The sequence below is a fragment of the Buceros rhinoceros genome, unplaced genomic scaffold (assembly GCF_000710305.1).
Source record: "Buceros rhinoceros silvestris isolate BGI_N320 unplaced genomic scaffold, ASM71030v1 scaffold2762, whole genome shotgun sequence".
In the NCBI taxonomy this organism is placed as follows: domain Eukaryota; kingdom Metazoa; phylum Chordata; class Aves; order Bucerotiformes; family Bucerotidae; genus Buceros; species Buceros rhinoceros.
Window position 1 is genome coordinate 31,908 of NW_010398137.1, and position 21,683 is coordinate 53,590.

A 21,683-nucleotide genomic window follows, 5' to 3' on the forward strand; every position below is an offset into this window, starting at 1 on the left:
CATTAAAAAATCCATCCTTGCCTACATTCTAGAATGAGAAAATAGTAATAGAAATTATGGTTATGTAATTGACTATACAGAACAAAGTATATAATTTATAGGAGTTCATCATACAAAATAATGCATGGAAGAGGACTCCTAATTAAACAAATGCCAGCTGCTTTACTGCAATGTCATTTTCTGCATTTTTCATTAAAAATTACTAGCACTGATTTTTCCCCTTGGTTTCAGGTTTGCAGAAATACAGTTAATTCCTCACTGTGAAGAAAAAAAGAATTCTGTGATAAATACTTTGCTTCTAAAATAAAATCTGCCAGTTTCAAGTTGAATTTTTATCATCAAAAGTTCATTGTCTTTTTTTTTTATTTTGAAACTTTAACAGTGACAAAAAAGTAAATTAGAGCTGGTTGTTCTTACAGAGGAGAAAATTTTCCAGTTAAATGCTGTGTAGTAGACTTCCAGTGCATTTTCAAGTAGTTTAAAATGCTGGAGGGTGTTGATTATGAGCTGGAAGGAAATCCTTTTGAAGGGTCATAGCATTTTAGCTGAGGAATGAAACAGGCATGTTTTTAATTGTTCTTTATGTTTTGAAGGTCCAGTTTTTGTGAAACATCCACGGAAGGATATTCCTATCACTGTTTTCAGAGATGGAGGAAAAAAGGCAAAGAGGTTGTCTGTGTGTCCGTCTTGAGTAGTTACTGTCATTTGTAATCTCAGTGAATCCATAAATCCAAAGAGCCGTAAGAAATTTGTCTAGGGCACTGGAGGTTGTCGGGGTAAGGGCTGGCCCAACGTTGCCAGCTTGGAGCTCAGCCCCTTTCACCTCACTGCCTTCGTTTGCTGCAGAATGAGAATTATGTTCTTGATGTTGCTATTTGGGGAGGACAAAATTTCATCTAGATGGTACTGCAGAACTCGACATGCCGGGTTGCCTTCCTTCTCCATGCCTGCAACTCTTCTCCCTGTTCAGCTCTGAATAGTTGGTATTACATGAGTCTCATTCCTGTAGCGTATGCCCCTGTCCAACGGTGAACTTTTTTGCTGGTCCCCTGGAAACTAATGCGAATATGATGAGAGCTGCCCATCCCCAAACTGAAATGAACAGAGTTGCTCCCGAATGTCCTTTTTACAGCCCCACTTCTCTGTACAAGAGCAGCCCCTGATACTGAACTGCAGAATAATTGTTGATGAAACAGAAGATGTGTGCCTGTGGGGATTCAGGGTATTTCTTCAAGAAAAGCCTAAAAAAAGTATGATCTCATCACTCGAGGAGGATGTCCAAAGAGAAATGTCACAGAAATGTGAGAGGTGGCAGTTGAGGAGGCAGTTTAGCTCTGTAAATGTCTGTTGTTTTCGTAATTTTTGTCCAGCATGGTCAATAGAACTATACCATTTCATTTTCTCAATGGGTTTTGCTGCTTTTTGAATTACGTTTTTGCTTAGAAGAACTTCCCAATTTTGTGCATTTTTCTGACCTGGTTAGGTTCCATTCTATTGTGATATTATGATTATTCTTGAATTCATGGGTTTTTTTTTTTTTCACATATATAGAACTTCAAAAATACGTTACACGCTAAAGAACACAAGCATATAAAATCAGACATTATTATTGCCTTGCCTGACACCCTGTACTTCCTATTTATTTAAACAGAAATACCAATTTAGTTGTGGTTTTAGTTGCCCTTTTTTTTTTTTTTCCTGGATTTATGCTTATGTAAGCACTTAAATATGTGACCAGCCTTACACAGAGGGTCACTGCTGGAACTATTTGCGGGGGTCAAAACAGTTGTGGGACGAGGATTGAAATCAAATGAACACTGTGTTTATGACTCTGCACTGCTTCTTAGTAATGTTGGTGGCTTCCTGACAGAGATAAGCGCAGCTGGCAGGACTTCAGTGGTTAGATAACAGAGCAGAAGCGTTGAGTTTAATCTGCTTGTGACTCTTGGCTCTCCCTTGTGACGGCATTCAGATAAACAGACACAGAACTCCACAGTGAAGCAAATGCAAATAGGGAAGACTTTTCACTGAATGCAAGATTTTGCACTGCTATGAAAGGTTTTCCTCTCACTTTCAGAATTGTGAAACTGTGACAAATGTTTCGTGGTCTCATTAATGTCATTGGAGAAGGGTCAAATTGGCAGAACAAGATATATGCTCTCTTGCTTTTCAATTTGTGCAAAGAACTAGGAATAAAAAAAGGAGAAGCAACCCCCAAGGCAAGCACAAGATTGGGATATTGTGTTAGACTGAAACTGCTTAAGAGCCATGGAGATCTTTGGATTAGTTGCTGCAGAACAGAGGAGTTACCAAGGAACTGCGTTACTCAGTCAGAAATGGGAGCCATAATAATAGTGTCTAATAGTGAAAATGAAGAACCTCTGCAGTGTTTCGTTCAGTTCCTAGAGCTAAAGAAAAAACCCAGGTTGTTCTGTGAGTCTGTCAATGAGTCTTACCATGTTTTGTTGAAGTGGGGAATGTCCCTTACTTTGCTTAAGTCCTTTGCAACAGCTGCTAGTTTAATTTGATGCATACTTATTTCAGTAGAAAATAAACCTTTGATCCAGCTTGAAAAGCAGAGTTTAACAGCTATTTGCAAACTGACCTTCTGTGTTCAGGGATTCTGTCGTTTACATGGCATTATATTCCTCGCGTGTTTGTTGGGGTTTGTTAAGGGATTTTAGTGGTATTAAGGTCGGATATTCAAATGCAGCCTTAGGGAAAACATATCCACCTTGTCCATGCCAATTTATCTAAACAAATCAGAGAGTCATCCTCAAACTATTTATAGGAATCTCTGTTTTTGTATGAGTGTGTGGAATGGGTAGGACTTTGTTCAAGACCATTTAAAAAAAAAGCTTTTCATAAAGTATATGTTACAAAATCTGAAATAAAATATATCTCAGTTGAGATAGATGTATTTGAATTAGTGGACTGGGGGCAATGTGGCTTGTTTAACTTGGTATTCGTTAATTGATAACAATGTATTGATTACAATCCAGGACATTTTGGTTCTCTTGCTTGCACATTTTTTTGACTCTTGTTTCTGCCTGTGTTGGTCTTTACTTGAGACTAGTTGACGACTTCTGGATGAACCTGGTAAAATTACCAGAGATTTTGGTTATGAAGCTTTTACAAAAACTGACTTGGTTTTTATTCTGTTTCCTGTGTTCTGTTGCCGACATTTTTCAGCAGTGTTTCAAGTATTGGCTTTTTTAATGATGTCATTTTTTATGTTCTGAGAAACATGCTGGAATGTAGTATAAAGACGTTTTTCTGAATTGCTGCTAAGTGCTTTATTGGTATAGCAGGGTTTGGAGGTTGTTTTTTTTTTTTTCCCTTTTGTTTTGTTTTCATTTGAAAGGATCGTTTAATTGAAAGCTATATGGCAACAGTCTGAAATTTCAGGCAATGTTTTATATTCATTATTCTGTGACCCAAATCCATTCCCGAGCTCTGATGTGGATGACTGGCAGTTCCTGATTTAATTTGTCTGTATTCTTTCACAAATGAGAGTAAACTTTGGATTTAATATATTCTTTTGTACTGTAACATGTAATAGGTGTATCAAAGAACACAGAAGACAAGAAAGATCATCAGATTCTAAAGCTCAGGAGAATTTGGAGCATCGTTAGAGAAATGCAGAAAGCGTTTATGGATGCTGTTTGCCAAAATAAAAATGAACAACCATTGCCCATCCTTCTTGCCACACGATCTCTTACAAATTCAGACCTGGGGTGCTCTGTGCCACCTCAAGTGTTTTCCTCAGTGTATCAATTATGATCTGTATTTTTTTCCAATTTTAGATGTTTAAAAAGTGTAATAGTGGAACGTTTACAACAGTATTTCTTACGGGAAAACTCATTATAGTATGCACATGTCTATTTAGTCACTTCTGTACATCTTGAATGCTTTTAAGTATCTGGGAATGAGTCACACGGAACTTGAAGCCTGACAGGGTAGCACTATTACCTGAAGTATATACTAACCAAGGGTGAGGTCGTTAACTAGTCCCTTTTATTTGTCTGTAGAAGGCTTAAGGCTTCTAGAGCATAAATTTAGCTTGGAGGCTTTTGTTCTTTTGCCCTTTTTTTGTTTGGTTCATTCCAACATCTATCTTTCAAGCAAGAAAACTAGAGCATCAATTCATTTTAGAAAGGGAGGGATAATAGTGGATTCCTCAAGAACTCAAAAAAATGTTGTGATTATTTAGGTGGGTGAAGCAAAGGGCTTTTTAAATGAATGGGTTAGAATGTGAAGCTTTAGAAGATAGTAGATTTGCTGTTCTTCCAGTAGCACCTTATAATACTGTCAGATGAAAATATGACTAATCTGTTTTCCTCATTTCCAGTTATTTAAAAATGTGATTTTTGTACACTGTCGTCAGTAAAATACATTTTTGTGTTTGACTGTACCTGAGTTACCTAAGAGCTTTTATTCCCCAGATCTTCTTAATTCGCTGTAGATTCATTTTTAAAGTGTGTGTAACTTGAATTCCACATCTCTGTTAAAATTTTTTCCTACTCTCTTTGTATTAAAATGTCATTGTGCCATTTTGTCTTAATATTTTGACGGTCTTGCTCATTGCACAGTCACAAAAGTTTGCAGACACTTCTAAGATTTTAAGCTAGAAAGTACTTCACTGAGATAGGACTGTGTAAGCGTGGAGCATTTTCTGTCAGTCGCAGGGAGAATGGCAGTTTCCTCTTTGTACTTTTCGATTTTTGATACTGACTTTGCCTTTTGAGTGTTCTTTGGGCTGTCACTGGTATACCCATACTTGTAACTGGGTACTCTGTGAAAAAAGTCAGTGTACATGTTAATCACTTGTAACAGCGAACAAGTCAGTTTTTAAAGGTCCCGAGGCTGGAAAGAAACAATTACAGAAAAAATCGTGTGGCAGCTATGTTACAGGGAAAAAGGAAGCAGTGCAGGGCTCAAAGCATGAGGTCGAGTGAGCATGCACAGAAAACACGAATCGGGTTAACATCTTTTGACACTGGCTGTTTAAAAATAGGAAAACAAAGTACAGAAATACCATGGTGCAGACAAGGCAGGGATATCCTCCAGGCAAATAGCAGCATAGGGAAGAGTACAGGACACCTGGTGAAGGGTAAATACTTGGGAGATAGAAGGTGGAGGGAGAAAGGAGTGGTAGAAGTAGATGGCATACACAGTAGGAATAGAATTAGAGCACCCCGTGTCTAGGAGAAAGAGATCTCTAGGGAAATTAGCAATTCCCTTGAGGCTGTAAGTGAATTCAGGAGGAAAGGTCCACATGGCAGAAATGGGAATGGCTGCAGGAACTCCGTGCAGTTCAAGGGCCGTGCAGCTCTCTTTTGGTGCCTGAACTGAGGGTGCTTTTTATTTAGTTAGTCTATTTGTTCAGAGATGGGGGTGAAAACAAGAGCAATGGTATCCACATCAGAATTTGTTATTTATGGTAAAGAGGCAGGACCGGGGTAGACAGACAGAGGGGTAGAAATGTAGAGACCTGCCACTGCAGTGTAGAGAAGCACCTTTGTGTTCTTAGGATGGACTGTTTTAGGAGAACAGCTTTAGTCAGGTGTTAATACTTACACACGTCACAATTCATTGGAAAAATAAATCCCTTTATCTGGATCAGAAGTAGTGTGAAAATTCATGTAGGTTCTCCATAACAGGCAGTAGATTAAGGAGAAATGAAACACAGTATTCAGATCAAAGAAAGTGGAAGTAAAGAGTGATATTGTTATCTAAACACCATGTGTACAGTAAGTTTCCTTAAGGCTGTAGCTAGCCAGTGACAACACGAAGATGAAAACATCCGTTTTAGTCATTGGGGCATTTTTTCCTTGTACTGTAGTGCTGTCCAGGAATTGAGGATCAGGTCTCTCTTGCTGTGGACATTGTGTAAAGATCCTGTAAGGTACTCACTGCCAAAATTTTTTGCAAACTTGAGGAGTACGAAAAGCATAGACTGTTCTGAAATTCCATGTGCAAATGGTATCTGTTATGCTATTATAGCATCAGGTAGAAATATGGTTACTAGTAATATATAAAATGTTATAAATGTACAGATATTAGAGTGGCATGAGTTTTCCCGAGGCAAGAGTAGTGATGATATTTTCTTAATGAATTAATTTATGAATGTGCAGGGAGTATATTGATCACTAATCTCTGTCTTTTAGAAGAGATGAATGCTCAAGTCTTTGTCCTCATCTGAATAACATCAGATTTCTTGTGCCATTGTCCTTGACTCTTTGATTAGATTTTAAAAATATTTATGGACATCAAGTTCAGAATACTTGGAATAATATATCAATTCTTTCTCTTTTTACAGAGGGAGACTAAAGGTCAGTTTCTCATAGATCACATCTGCAACTATTACAGCTTGCTGGAAAAAGACTATTTTGGCGTTCGATACGTTGACCCTGAGAAGCAGAGGGTATGTATATGAACTCTGACTATATTTGCTTTTAACTAATGGTAAACTGATTATTTTTTTTCCCCAGTAAGCAGGCGGAGTTGTGAATTTCTAAGGGTTTGTACTCTGACCATAATTCACAAAGGTTCCTAACGTGGCATTAATAAATTAATTTTCCCCTCAGTTCAGGCATTTTGTTTCAGGTAAATTGATACTTTCTGATTTGTGTAGTTCTCCTGAGCACTGAAGATAGAAGAGGTCTGTAGGCATGGTGCAGGGTAGCCGTAGGCTTTGGCAGCACGCAGGAATTTGGGATTATTTTTCTGTAGAGTATGCTTCTTGGGAGGTGTAGCTAGAAATCCGACTGAGTTTAACAGCTAAAAGAAGCCATTCTTTTCCACTTTTTCACAGGGCACATGGACTTAGATATCTGTAATACACAAAATACATATAATTTGTCAGGTTGTGGGGGGGTTCTTCAGGTTATGCTCTCTATGAGCATCTTTATCTGGGCCTGTGCTCTAGACGTTTGTGTGGACAGCGACTAGTCATGTCTCTGAGATGGAATATGGTCCTGCTGATCGTGTTCTGTACGTGATTTGCTACTGCTACTTCCTGTTTGGTTTCAGATGATTACTACTGTTCGAGAATAGGCAAGATGGTCAACACGGGAAGCAGAATTTCTCAGATGGTGAAATTCAGAACTGCTTCTTCACTCTGTGGTCCTGCTGGTCTCAAGATTAGGATTTAGACTTTAACTATCATGGGAGCATATACTGGCATTTGATCACTGGAAACAATCACCAGTTTGACACTACTGTGATTCAGGAGGAGAATAACATTTCCCTGGGTATATCTTGCTACACCCTAATTAGTTTAGTCAAAAATCACGGGAGTTAGGGACTTACCTTCTGCTCTACAGTATTGCAGTAGCTTTGCAAAGCTGCAGCAGGACATATCCATTGCATCCTCCTTTTAAAATCAAGAAAATTAGCAGAATAAAGAGCAGGTATTCTGACCTGTTCACAATCATTAAAATTATAGAGGAATTCAGCTGGTTGGAATTGATGGGAGAGGTAGGTGGAGTGCTGAATGACACTGTAATTAGGTAGGATTTAATGAATACTTACTTTTGTTTGGCCTTTTTTTGACAGTCACTCAAAAATTGCTATCAGGAAAGTATTTTACTTAACAGCAAGCAAGAGGGTTATTTTTTAGTAAAACTTTTTTTTCCTTTTTTTGACAGAATACTTTAAAAAATTGTTGTTTCAGAAAAAACCTCTAAAACCCCATTCCCATTGGGATGCCTGTTATATCATGTCTTATGTGGTTCCCATGTTTCCAGGAGGTGTTAGCCATACTGATAAATTCACTGCAGTATCTTCTTGTTTGCTATACAATTGTTCTTTTACATCTTGTAGTATGGTTAATTATGCGTGAAGTTTATGGAAGATTATAGTTTATACTGAAGCTTCAATTTTCTCTTGGTAAGTAGTAAAAGGCAATCTGAGAAAACCTTCTTGTTCCTACCTGAAAAGTCTTAGGTCTTCGTTTCCCTGCATATTCAACAGCTAAGAATACTGTGGCCATCTTGTGTACTAGCATGGCTTGTATCAACTGGCCAAATCTCCATTTGGATTTTGTTAAGCAAACTTCTCAATTTGTCCAACTTACATTTTTCCGTACGTGCATTTTGAAATGCTGATTTATAATTACTATCACGCTTTTAAGCATATGGATAATTTCTCTAATTGGGTTTCGGTTCTTGATTTTAAATTTTTCGTGAATTAGGACATGAATTATAAGGGATATATCTTTATACAGACTTAAATACTCTGGGTGATGTGTAGAAAGCAACACAACACACATATTTCTCTTAGGTTTATTACAATTTATCAAAGGAGGATGTTTTCACATACAGTATCTTCTTATAGTCCCTTCGTCCTGTTCCACTGGTTGGGATTTTTTTATTTGTTTTTTTTTTTTTGATTGAATTTCTGATTATTTATTCATAAAATGCTTTCCCTCACAGTGGATATTTCCTCTGCAACACTCTTTATCCTAAGGACTAAACTACAGACGAATGTTGTAATAAAGGAATACTGGTTTTATATCATCTGGCTCTTTTGAATATCTGGTCTTGTTGACATTCATTTACCTGAGTCTTACCTCTGTGTCGGATAAAGATGCATGAATATCTCCCAGTCAGATGTGGGCGGACTGTAAAACGATAATTACAGTTCTTCTCCACAGCAGAAGACTGTTCTGATGTTTCTCTGATCTTAAAAAAAACATACTAACCAACAATCTCCTAGAAGTATAAGAAGCATGGAATTACTATAACAAGCCTGGTTAAGTATCTTGGGGCCCAAGTATCATAGTTACATAAAACTCATCAGTAAATGGCTCAGCAGAAAACTAGAGGACATCGTGATTTTGAAGTGATGAGGTATGTGATGGTTCTTCCCACAGTTTTGTATTTTAGCAGTTGTGAGTTTAGCTGCCTGAAATTCATGTTAACAAAAGCCCCTGAGATTAGAGGGATCGTCATTTAGGTCTGTGGTTATAGAGATAAACTGTAGCAAGCGTAAGATGTGGAGGAGTCACATCATTGTAGTCACCTTACAGGAAAGAGTACTCAGAGCTCTTAGAAGAGATTTCCAAAGCTCTGTGGAATTCTTGCAGGTCTCAAGGGAAAAAGGAGACATTTCCTGCAGTATGTTCGAAGGGGTTGGTTAGATGTATTACAGAACAGAAGCAGTAGCTCACTAAACATCTGTAGGTGGAATTCACCATGAGCTTGTTTCTAAAGCTAAATCTGACGGTTGGACTGAGAACAATTGCTTTGAAGGGAAGTGATAAGTCATCCTAAACTAATTGAGCAGTGTGTGTGACGATGTACTTCAGTGCCGTGTAGGCAGATAAAGAGATGTGAGACAATGAATAAAATTCATATTGCCTGGTCTGGTTTTGGCAATAAGCTACTGGCATGATGTGGCTGTGATGAAAGACAGCTCTTTGTTTGCCTCTTCTTAGGATTGTATTTTCAGGAAAGTATTAACGTTGTTACCCTCTAGTGAGAACTCAGTTATTCTGATCAGATGTCTGCATTTAAGAAAGATCAATTTAACTGGATTGGGAGGAGCGTTAGAAAGAGATCAGAGAGCGAGACAGTATTAGGAGTTGCAGCAAAACAAAGCATAAAAAGATGTGGTTATACATGGATCAGAGTGTAAGGTAGAAAGAAAAAGGGAGTTTATGCAAGAGAGGTGGTTTGTTAATTAAGCCAATGAGAGCTGCATCATCTGGAGCAGCCTCAGTGGAGGCAATGGGGCAAAATTTTTAACTAGTTTTGTCAAGAATTATAAGAGAGATCTCCTCAATTTTACGGAAGGCGTTTATATTAAACATCAACAGAGATAAGACTAGGCACCATCGTCTGAAGTTTCTTTCAGAGTATGTAATAAAAGCTGCATCAAGAAAGCACAACCTTTTCACAGAAGAGGTGCTGTTGATCCTGATGCAGGCAGCGTACAAGTCGTGTTGCATTGCCCCTTTTCTTGGAACTGCTGAATGCCTCTGTTGTAGTTTATATTCCACTGCATAATCTCTGTCTTAGCACTGAAAGGGCTATGTCTGTGGTTCCAAATGAAACTGCCAAAATCATGCATATAACCTTGGCTTCTAGTGAATTATTCTTGATTGTCTGCTTGAATAGTTCAGCTACATGACATAATAGTGTATTATTACGTGGTATATACACACACATATATATGTAAATACTATGCAGAATTACTCCTGCTGGCATTTTGTCTACTAGTGATGCTTGCCTGCCTTTTATTTGTACACAGTTTTTTGTACAATGGTTGCAGAGTTGCTCTAAAAGCTAATTTGCAGTCCTTTGGTTTTGAAGTCTGCTGTGGGAGGTCAAGGAGGCAAAAATACCAGCTTTAATTCATCCTAATTGTCTTCTCCAGAGTGCACTACCAAAATACAGCATTTTCACTTAGGAGTGTTGAAACACTTGACTGCGTTTGAGAATTTAGAACAACAACTGCTTCAGTATTTCAGATGTTTCAAATTAGATGTTCCAATATTTGTGTTTAGAACATTCAGATCCTCTGACTATGTGAAAATGTAGATAATTGAGCTAATTGTGTTAAGTTGGAACAAAATTTTGAAATGTAGGAAAACTGTAGTGGGAAACAGCTGTTGTTTTTATAAGTTACTTGAAAAATAACCTATAAGGTATACTTCTTCCTCATCCCGGCCCTACTTTAATAGTAATCTTCTCCTTCTGCACAAGTTAATGTGTGGATATTTTAGGCATATTAAAACTTTGTAAAATTTTCTACAGTTTTCGATTTTCTGTTCCACACCAACAAAGAAGGTCTGGAAGACATCACGGTACCTTTTTTTGTGTCTTTGGATATATAGGAGAGTAACAATGCCAGTGACCTTAGATTCACTTAGCAGTTAAAGGCTCTAGGCTCTACGTCATGTCATAGCTAATTCTTGCCAGATGACCCTGGGTTGACTGAGTAGCTTTTTTGTGGTTTTTGGGGGGGGGCTGGTAGGAGATGGGGATGGGATGGAATTGGTATAATGCAGGTACTGTTCAGCATCTCTCAGTGGAGAAGATCCCTTGTTGAGAGAGGCCATTGGTATTGAGGGCAATGGAGGACTGGGCTGAAGGAGGGTGATAGTGTGGTGAAATTTATTACTTAAGTCCCTTCAGGAGGGCATCCGTGCAGTGATTTAAAGTTGAAAATACTGAGTTTCCGTTTTTTTGCCCCCAGTGGGTGTATTTGATCATGTGCTTGTGATGGTGGTTTTGATTGTGAAAAGTATGAGGTAGTAGTTATGCAGAAATACCTTGGAGCTACTCATGGAGTAGGTTTTTAAGTCCCTTCAGGAGGGCATCTGTGCAGTGATTTAAAGTTAAAAATACTGAGTTTCCCTTTTTTTGCCCCCAGTGGGTGTATTTGATCATGTGCTTGTGATGGTGGTTTTGATTGTGAAAAGTATGAGGTAGTAGTTATGCAGAAATACCTTGGAGCTACTCATGGAGTAGGTTGGAAGTGTTAGGTGTTATGAAAAGGCTTTGTAGGATCCTGAAGCATCTGTGCAGTCTCACCAGTCACTGTAGAAATGTTTGAGATCGTAATTATCCTGAAGTATTAAGATGCTGTGTCATTGGGATGTGCTGCAGGGCTGTCTGCGGGCAGAGAACTGTTGTAAATACAATTCTGAGTTTGCTTTCAAGCTTATTTCAAGGTATGGTGAAAATTCTTAGGCACCTCTACACATAGGTACTTTTTTGTCAGGTTACGTGGTTGTTTCACTAGTAAGGTTGCTGGTGAGTCCCGTTTTTACTCTAGACTACACCACTTCCAATGGACCTGGGCAGAGTGTTTGTTTAATGCTATCAACTAAGTTGTTCAGCAATGTGCCTGCATTTACTAGGGAAGGAAATTGGAGCCTGTTGTCTCTGAGTAATGAATTTCTTTATCATGAAGTAGCAGTTCCGTTTTTAATGGGACATGTACAAAATGTACTGCAGTTCCTCATCAGTGAGACCTCTTGAAAGGGTCAGCAAGTCTTGGGTGCAGCTGATCTCTGCTTTTGCAACAACAGCTATTTAATACTTAAAACATGTGCGCGTAGTCCCGTGTGAGGGTGGTGAAGGGCGGTGGAAAGAGACAACAGATAATTTGCAACCTCAGTTTAACAAAGCTATGTCTCTGTGTAATGACTCCTAAAGCTCCACATGGCTGTGTAAAGACAGCTATCTGGGAGCTCTCCAGTCTCTTTGAAGGGGTAGAGCACAGATTTTATAGGCTGAACACCGCAGTGGCTGAGCCATAGGTTAATTAAAATTTTAATGCTTCTCTGTGCATATGAATCTCTCCTCCTGGACAGAGTTATCATAAAAATAATGTGCTTTTGCATGAAGTCTTGCTGTGACCCTGCTTGGTGTGCAGTTCAGGTCATGCTGTTTGAAAAAATGTAGTGGAACTAGAAAAGGAATGAAGGCAGCCATGAGAATCGTATCAAGTAGGAATGGATTTCATATGCAGAGAGATTGATTATACTACAATAATTCAGCTAGGAAAAGAGGCAGGTGAGAGAGAATGAGTGAGAGAGAGTGAACAAGAAAATGAGCAAGAGAGAATGAGAGAGAAAGCTATGATGTAAAATGGTTTCGTGAAGGTGATCAGGGAAAGATTGCCCTGTAATTCTTATAACAGAACTAAAACACACTTAAGTAAATTATAAAGAAACTGGTATCAAGAAATAGTTTTTAAGATGCCATAGCCAGGCATTAAGTTCATTGTTGTAGCTGTCAAAAATACTGTTAAAAAGTAAGTGTTCAGACAAATTGGTGGACATCTACAAAGCCTTATGAACAAATTGTGATGGAGACTTGTGGAAAAAGCCCAGTGAACACAATGGGAGCTACTACTTTTGTTCTCTTTCTAAGCATTTGCTTCAGGCCATTTTCAGGGACAAAGTGCTGCCTTAAATGGGTATTTGATTTTCACAATAGAGGTGCACTTACCTACTAAACAAAATTTTGACACAAATGAAAAATAGCGTGAATATATATATACACTTTATTCAACAGTAATGGTACTAACCAAAATGTCTTTTGTTAAGATTAGTAACCTTGTAAACCAAATAATTCTGCAGGCTATTTTAATAAAAATAAAGACAGTTTTATCAGCAATTTTGAATGTCTTTCCTGTGGGCATGTGGTGGCTCATGCATACATAAATACATGCGGATTTTATGGCCAATTGTTCAGCTGCTGGAGAGGTTATGGATTGGCTGAGCCCCTCCAACTTACATCATTAGAGTTTCTCTAAATATTTTAGTATAATAGGAATGTCAGAGTGAGAATTTAGAAATTTATTTAATTCCAGCTCAGAATCATATAAATGGTGATCCTGTTCCAGTGTATGGTGCTATTTCTGGACCAGAGTCATATTTGCTATAGTGATATGTGTTGTTTCTTCTGCTTAGCATACCACTAACCAGAGCCAACGCTGTGATTTTGAGGAAGGTATAAAGGAACAGCTCCTTTGCTGCAATAGAACAATATCGGTATAGAGGTTCTTGAAGCCATGAAAAAATGTGCCAGCCTCAAGGCATGAAGAAGGAGACATGCAGGGTGCCCTGGGTCATTTGGCCTCTGTTGTGCTGGTATGGAGTGGGCATCTAATTTCTTCCGCTATCTGAGCTTCCATTAGCTTTGGATACTAATTTTTTTTTTTTTGAGTCTGACTTTTGACAGGCAGTGACCTGGTGCAAGTCACTGCCTTGAGGCTAAAGCAAATTGATTTTTATTTTGCTTTTCATTTGAAAAAAAGGATAAGTATTCTTTTTCAAAATTAATACAGAGTTGAGGTTTAAATGCAAATGATTTTATACTTTTCTAGCAATGTTTCAGTGGATGTATCGATTCTCTCATCTCCTCTGTCCATTAAACAAAGTCTTCAAATCCATTCCTTGCCTGGCTAGAATATTCTTGTGACAACTGTAGTTCTTCTGATTCTGTTTTTTCTGTATGCACGTGTGAGCACTTGACTGAGTATTGCTTGCCAAGAGGGATTTAAGCATTCACAGCATTTGGCCGCTTTTGGTAGCCCCTTCATTGCTGCTTGTCTTGCGAACACAGGGACTAAATGAATGCCTCTGATGTTGGAGGAGGGCAAAGACTATTCAGTGAATTTGTGGGACTTCTGGTCAGTCAGATCCCAAGCACCTGCTTTTGGCTTGTCAGTTTTTTTAAGAGGCGTGTTTTGGTTTGTGCCAGTCTTGTGTAGGAGACCATAGGAAAAGGGCGCTGGAGCACACATCTTTGCATTGTAGAGAGGCTGTTGAAATGTAGAGGATGGGCAGTGAGATTTTAATGACACCTGACTCCATGCAAGGGCTGTAAGCATAGCTGTTGGACATTGCATCCTCTTTCCTCTCTGCTTCTTGTTCTAAATCCCTTAACCTGTACTATACTGAGAACAAACCCAGTCCCGTCCGAGCTTCTCAGGAAACATCTTCATTTGAAACAGGTTGCTGGCTGAAATATCTCTACCAAAAATATGTCAGTGTTTGGGGAGTTAAACTGACTTTCTCAAGTGGTGCTTTTACCCTTGTGTGGTGTCCTTGTTCATCCTGAGTTTTTGCTGTGGAAGCTGGTAGCACATCAGCTGCTCATCATTTGTGGGTAAGCAAGAGCACACCTGGCCTCGCTAATGACTACTCAGTGCCACTTAAAGGCTGATCAGAGGTGAGGGCTGTATTGACGAAGTAAAAATTGCGCTAGTCTGAAACACAGCATGCTGTTGCAATGAACCTTAGTCAGAAGGCAATTCTCAGCATATTTTAAGATCTCAAGACCAAAAGTGATATCCATAATAGTTTGCTTACTCACTGGCACTTGAAGCACCAAGACTCATTAACCATCCCACGACTGACCTTCAAGATCTCTAAGTATCTTTCTCTCTGACTTCTGCTTCTGTGAGGACATCTGCCTGACCATCTAGGTACCCAGCTGATATCCAAACCTGTTCCAGCAGAAGAGATTAGAAATCGGCAGTGCTGAACAGGAATCTTCTCACAGGACCCTGGGTAATAGGTGTTGGATTAGGTTCAGTCTTTTCTTCTCTGTTGGGCAAGAACCATGTTGCTAACATGCAGTCAAGGAATTGCGAGGTTCAGCATCGGCAGGAATGATTTCTGGTGACCATTAGGTGACCATTAAGCTGGTTTGAGGGTATAGATCATCATGGACAACAATGCGAAACACATGAGGCAAAAATGAAACTACATTAAGATTCTTGGGTGTTTTTTTCTCCCACTAGTTTGCACATTTTACTGAAAAGAAAAAAGTTAAAAGATTCTTGTCTCTGGTTCCAAGTTTATGTCTGACTTGTTTTGTTTGCCTGTTTTATTTGTCTTAAGACAAATAATAGCCTTACAAGAAAGAATTGGAAAAAAACCATGGTCACTTCCCTCAAGGCAGTGTGGCATACAGTAGTAATGAAAAATTCTTTGCAGTTGAAGATTTAAAATGCTTTAAAAATTTGGCCTGACAAGCCAACTTGAAATGTTATATTTTCCTTTCATCTGAAGATTTTTTAAAATTATGCTGCAAAATTAAAAAAAAAAGAAAAAGTTACATGGAAAAAGCATTTTGCAAAGCCAGATGCTTTTCAATAGAAAATTCCTGTAGAAACCCTTCGATGAATTTATAGGAACCTTAATCTGGTCCTAGCTATAACAGCTAATTAATCTTGGAATAAATATAGCATGAAAACTCTATAGTAGAGATGAGGCATAGTTATTAATTATTAATAATCAATGCTGCAAAGCTGGAAGATAAGTACTCAGGGGAAAATCTTTCCTAAAACTCAAATTGAAATATGCAAACAAATACAGGGGTGTCTATTTTCAGAAGTACTAGCAATGACTAGGTGTTTATCTTCCCCTGAGAGAAGATTCAGAGAGCATTAAGCACCTAATTGCTGTGTCTTTGAAAATCTCCAGAAATTATAAATTAACTGCTCAGTTTTCTGGAAGATTCAGCTGAATTGCTTACCGCTTTGCAGCCTTCCACTAGTAGAAGGTCACCACGGAAACCTGAGATTCTAAAACCTGCCTGTCAGTTCCTGTCAGACCTCCAAATGAAAGTCTAGACTGCTTAATTGCTCAGTGTCTTCCCAATCCATTTTTAACCCATGAAAGTCAGCTCTTCATGAAGCAAGACTGGTTTTGGACATGTTAGTTAAATCTGCGTTCAGACGGTTTGGTGCATTGCATGAGGAATTTCACCCATGTTTCCCCTTTTCCATTGTTCGTATGGTGAATTATGAGAGTTTCATATCTGAAATTTGGCTTTTTTTACCTCTGGCTTTTTCTTAGAATAGGTAGTTGTCTTTTTCAGACAGCTGTAAATTCTGATCTGGTCTGTGCTAATATTTCAACCTGGCCTTTCAAAAAGAAATATTGAACAAATTGTGTTGTGCTCCTGCTAGATGAAAATAGTGAGATACCTCCTAACTCAGTTCCCTGAGAGTACTACAGCACAGCTCACTGTCCAAGTTTCTCTTTGGTGTCTCAGTCTTCACTTAGGACTGTCTTGATCCCTGGGTTGGGCGTGTGAAGGGGTTAAGGAAAGTAAACTTGCGTATCTGTGTGTCTTGACTGATTTCCTCTCTGTGAATTCATTCTGAATTAAGTATCTTTGAAGAACAGCAGACTGCATCAAATTTCTTAAATTGCCTTACCTTTTTATGAACAACCATCACCCGCCATTATTCAGAGCAAAATGTGTGAATAATCTATCTGTGCTATCTAAAAAAGAATGAAATGAGCTAGGTATTTCTGGTCAGTTAGTGAAACAGTCATCGCTTTCTCAGTTCTGTCTCTTTCTCCTTTTCCCAAAAAAGAAGATACTGGGGAGAGCAAAGAGCTGAAGAAATAGTATGGAGCGGGGATTTTTTTGTTGTTGCTTGAAGTTTGCAGTTGTCGGGGGTTTTTTGTTTGTTTGTCTTTTGAGTACCAAGGCTCCCTGTCAGTCCCTCAGTGATAAGTGAGCTTCAAACAGAAATGCGTAGCAGTGCTTATTTCCAATCTTGTAAACTGTATAGAGGAGTTTCTGATTAGCCATAGCATATAAGCTGGAGATAATTGAAAATGTTCTTTCTGAGGTGTTTGTTTTGTCAGAAGTTCTGTTCAGAAAACTAAATTACCGTTACCTGTGATTTTGACTGAGTTCTTGAGATGCCGTGATTTTTAAACCAATAATTTTCTGTCGCTTATTAAGAATTTCTACAAAATATCTTGCCCTAGCCTTTATCTGTAGGAGAATTGCTAGAAGTTACAAGGAAAAATAGTAGCTGATGTAGGATATTTTAAGTATTAAATATGGTTTAAAATATGCTAGGTTTTCTTTTTGCAATAGACTGCTTTTTTTAGAGCTTGAGTGAAAATGGTTAAAAATGAAACCCCTTAGTGCAAGGCCTTCCAGTGTTGATTATGCTTATTAAAGCTGAATGCTATGGTTTTTGACCAGCTGCTTCTGCAGCACAAATCTCATTTTAGCGTGGAGATTTTTTGCTTACAGGAAAAATCCTGGTACAAATGCGGTTGCCTGTGGTCAGAAGAGGCACTTGAATATCAGCATGTTACTTTGTCAATCAAACACATCCTCCTGAACAGTTCAGCTAATGTTAGCAGGGGATGTGTTAAGGCTCTTAACTAAAATGTGAGCCTGTTTTTTTGTCACGGAGCATCTGAGTGTGTTTTCCAGGAGAATCGAAAAATGAAAATTTTGCTGCCATTGCATTCTTTCCTTTGGAAGTTACATATCATCTGATGGGCATTCATACCTCTCCGTTGTTCGTTGTCTGTCCGTAGTGTAAACATTTAATTGAGAAGTACGCTCTATTTCCCTTCAGGTGTTTAGTTGTTGCTAGAGGAGAACAATAGCTTATGTTTCTGAGTGTGCTGACTGAGAGAGGTGTTTACATGTGCTGTAGTTATAAGCACTGTAGAAGACAGCATCAATGAACAGACAATGTTAATGATTCTGAATAGTCTGTCTTAATGTCCAATATGACCATTCTTCTGGAAAAAAATGGCTGAAAGTGTATTTCTGAAAAGTCTACTGAAAGCTGATCACTGAGAGCCTGTCTCCTTTAAATTTGTCTTTGAAATATTTGTCTTATTTTTGTCTCAACTACATCTTATAAGCAGTTATGTCATCAAGTATGCTTGTATAGTGCAACTCCAGTATTATAACAGTACAGAGGTGCTTTTTTCCAGTTTATATGTGTCTCAGTGAAAGAAAAATCCTATTCCCGTTTTTGGTACCAGACATATCTACAAGGAATTGGTGTCTGCCGTGAACCGTAGTAACCTCTGCTCTCTGCTTTGCCTTTCCAGCACTGGCTTGAGCCCAACAAGTCCATCTTCAAGCAAATGAAATGTAAGTGTTGAGAACTCATGTTTTTAAACTGCTTTTCAAATGCCCAAAAGTTTTCCTGTGCTTCCGTGCAGTGTCTTAGAATATGCTTCATTTGTTTCCTGGTGCAAACAAGCAATTCATGTCCTATCTGCATTCTTAAAAACTCCACGTTACCCTCATTTCACTGTCTCACAGTGCTCTGTGCATCAGGAGCTTTCCCTTACTGCTCAAGGCTAGAGCCAGAGGCCAGCTGGTGTGTGCAGGGTGGCAGATCTGGTGGGAAGACCTCTATGTGCTGAATCTTGTTTTCACTCAGACACAGTCAGGCACTGGCAGATGGCAATAAAATATGGAACAAGTGTGGCAGTCTGCACCTGGGTCTTTCTGGTTGGCCTTCTTTCCTCTGCCCCCTGCTTCCTGGCAATGCAGAACGATGGTTGAGGTCACTGTTACAGTCCAGCAAACTCAGGTGCTGTGGTTAAGTGGTGAGCTCCCTGCCACAGGCAAGTGGAAAATTTACGAGTGTTTAAAAAAGACACCTCAAAATATGAATGTATTATTTTAATTATCTTTTTGAAATGTTATGGTCCGGCTCATCTTTTCCATTAAATGAGCCAACTGTGAAGACTTTTTCAGGAACTAAACTGCTTTGGTACTCAGAAGTTTATATCCAGCAGCGGAAGAGAGTGTTTATTTGGCAGTTCTGCAGACTTGGATTTAAGTCATTGGGAGTTGTGTCTCATTTAATAAAAGCTGTTGTCTGTCTATCTACTTAGTTACGAAATGAAGGAGAATTTTACTCACATCCTGTGTATGCAGTTGATTATTCTTTAAAGCATAAGTACAAGGTATCTTTTTTGTGAGAGGTAATGTATTTGTTTTAAAGTGTGGTGAGGCTCAAGAGATTGTCTGATACATAAAACCAGTTGATTCTGTGTGTTGGCTGGACTACATGGAATACTTGAAGAAACTCTTAGATTAATGCAGCAGTATTATATATTGCAACCCAACAAAGGATAAGCGCTCATGCTTCTTGTTGCAGTTTGCTGGTGACACATTGAAGAACTCTGCCCGCAGATGCCATGAGGATGTTTTGATTTATTCAAAACAACTCCACCTGCGTATAGATATTGCCTAGATGTGATTGATGATACTCCGTAAATTCCATAGATATAGTGATATGATGGTCTCATCCGAGGACTTATGGGGCTTTGGGAGTAGAGTCGTGATCAAAACTCTAAAGAGTGAAAAATGGATGCATAGAAAAATAGCAAAATAAAATGCAGCTAGTATGAGGTTGTTTATCACGGTGAAAATGTCTCGGCAAATGTCAGTGTTTGATATAGTTTGAATGGTTTTATTTGTTCTTTTGCCTTCATCTCTTATGTGTTGTTAGCACATAAACTGGCAACTAAGTAGCCTATCGCAGTGGAGTTTGCCGTCCATACTATGCTCCACACTAAAGTCCTTTGAAATTACTGTAATTTTGAATCTGGTTTAGTGAGAAAGCAAAACCTGTGACGATAGGAAATTCTAAGAAAGCCTAGGGCATTTGCTATAGCAGCTGCTCCTTATCTGACAGATAAAGGACCACTCTGAAAGAAAAGGCTTATAGCTGTTACAAAACTGATTATATTCAGGCTAGTTTTGTGTTGAAGAAATGTTCTACAAATTGTATTCTGTTTTGGGAAGTTTTGTTAACGTTTCTGCTTTAATGCGTGAGTGGTAGAAAGTAATTTTGCCTCCAAGGAATTGAGGAATTGTCTAGCTTGACAATCTCATCTCTCGAGCTGATACAATTCGCTGGCTGTCTTGTTTTCCACTACAAGAATATAATGAATGAGAGAATATGAGATTCTCATGAGTGTTTCTCCAATGCTGTAAAATCTGTAAGACAAAAGCATTATTAAATGTTTACATATCATCAAATGCATGTTTGGAGGATCGTTAGGTTTATGATCCATTTTAAAATTAAGGTGCAGAGGAAAGTGGATAGCTGTGGGCGTTCCCTCCTTCCTCTTGCAGCGTTCATTGTTTGTGGATGGCTTTCTGTCTGGGAAGGGGGAACAGAAAAAGAGGATCGTGTTTCCTTCTGTAACTGCAGGGTACCTTCTTATCTCCAGATATGCATTGGATGGAGGGGATTGTGTTCTTTTTAACCTTTCGAATTGCAGGTGGGGATTGTGCCATTCCTGCAGGTGTGGCTGAGAAAGGACCCCTGCTTAGCAGGCTGTAGCACCCTTGTTTTGTGTTGCTTCCTGCGCTGCTGAGGAGGGGTATTGTTACAGAAGCAAAGGTTTGCAAAGTAGGCTTCAAACTACCTTGCCAAATCTCCTGCGTATTCTGTGCCTTGGTGTATACCTGTGTCACATGCGGTCCTTCTGCTACAAGGAAAACACTGTCTGTTGTAACCTTTGCTGTTAACTGAATGTGGGCTATTTTTCAGTGCCGTCCTTTCCTTGCTATGATGCTCTTTGCGTACAGGGCAGCTGTTGCCTTTCTGTGGTTACCATGTACTGCCAGAATGTGGCACTTCTACTTTGACTCATGTATTTTTTTTCTTTCTTTTTACCAAACCCAAAGTTTCAATCATTTCATTGATATGCAGAAATTTGTGTAAAATTCAGTACATTTTTAGGGTCTTGCAGTAGGTCAGTACTAGCTAGGGCCCTGCAGAGCCATGCACTAGATGTTCTTAGTCTGCATCTCTCTTCCAACCACAAACTACTTCTAAATCTGCCAGGACGTTTAAAAATCCTTTTTTTTTCTGATGAAGAGCTTTCGCTCATTTAATACAAGTTGGCTTTTCTACCACGTTTTTGAAGTGGAACTCTATTCTGAAGTGCGGGTTTTTCTCTCGTTTAGTTTTAAGGTTACTGAAAAGAGACAGAACCATTTGAGATGACTTGTCTTTTGCTTTGTTGAGGCAACATGACTCCTTGGTGCATTTCTGGACGGCTCTTTTCCTTACTGGGACATTGAATTCATTTTACCTTCTAGTCTGCTGTTACAGGGCAGGGAGGACATAACAGTGTCCTCTGGTTTGCAGCCAATTTCATTCCCTGTAAGACAATGCTGTGGTCGCATATAAGATGCTGAAGCCCACAAAAAGCAGCCTGAGCGTTTCTCTTGCCTTCAGAGGCCTTGTCCAGATTTGATTAGCTTGAATATTTGAACCATCCCTAGAGAACACTTGACTTGTTTTTCTTTTTCCATTTCCTCATTTGTTTCTATTTGTTTTTTTCCTTGCTTGCTTTTTTTCTGTATTTTTCATCTCTCCATCCCCATCTCTTTCGACATTCCTGC

At 38.8% G+C, this 21,683-nt stretch overlaps 1 protein-coding gene across 1 annotated transcript in view; it reads left to right on the forward strand.

Annotated features, from left to right (window-relative positions):
* Positions 1–6,322: 6,322 nt before the first annotated feature.
* The window catches only part of LOC104488867 (FERM domain-containing protein 3), a gene marked incomplete at both ends in the record, with an annotated part of 51,880 nt that continues 36,519 nt past the window's right edge, over positions 6,323–21,683 (forward strand). Inside the window, 2 exons of the mRNA XM_010130961.1 lie at positions 6,323–6,427; positions 18,356–18,398. Of these exons, the coding sequence (XP_010129263.1) occupies positions 6,323–6,427; positions 18,356–18,398 (148 nt within the window). The remainder of the gene's footprint in view (positions 6,428–18,355; positions 18,399–21,683) is intronic.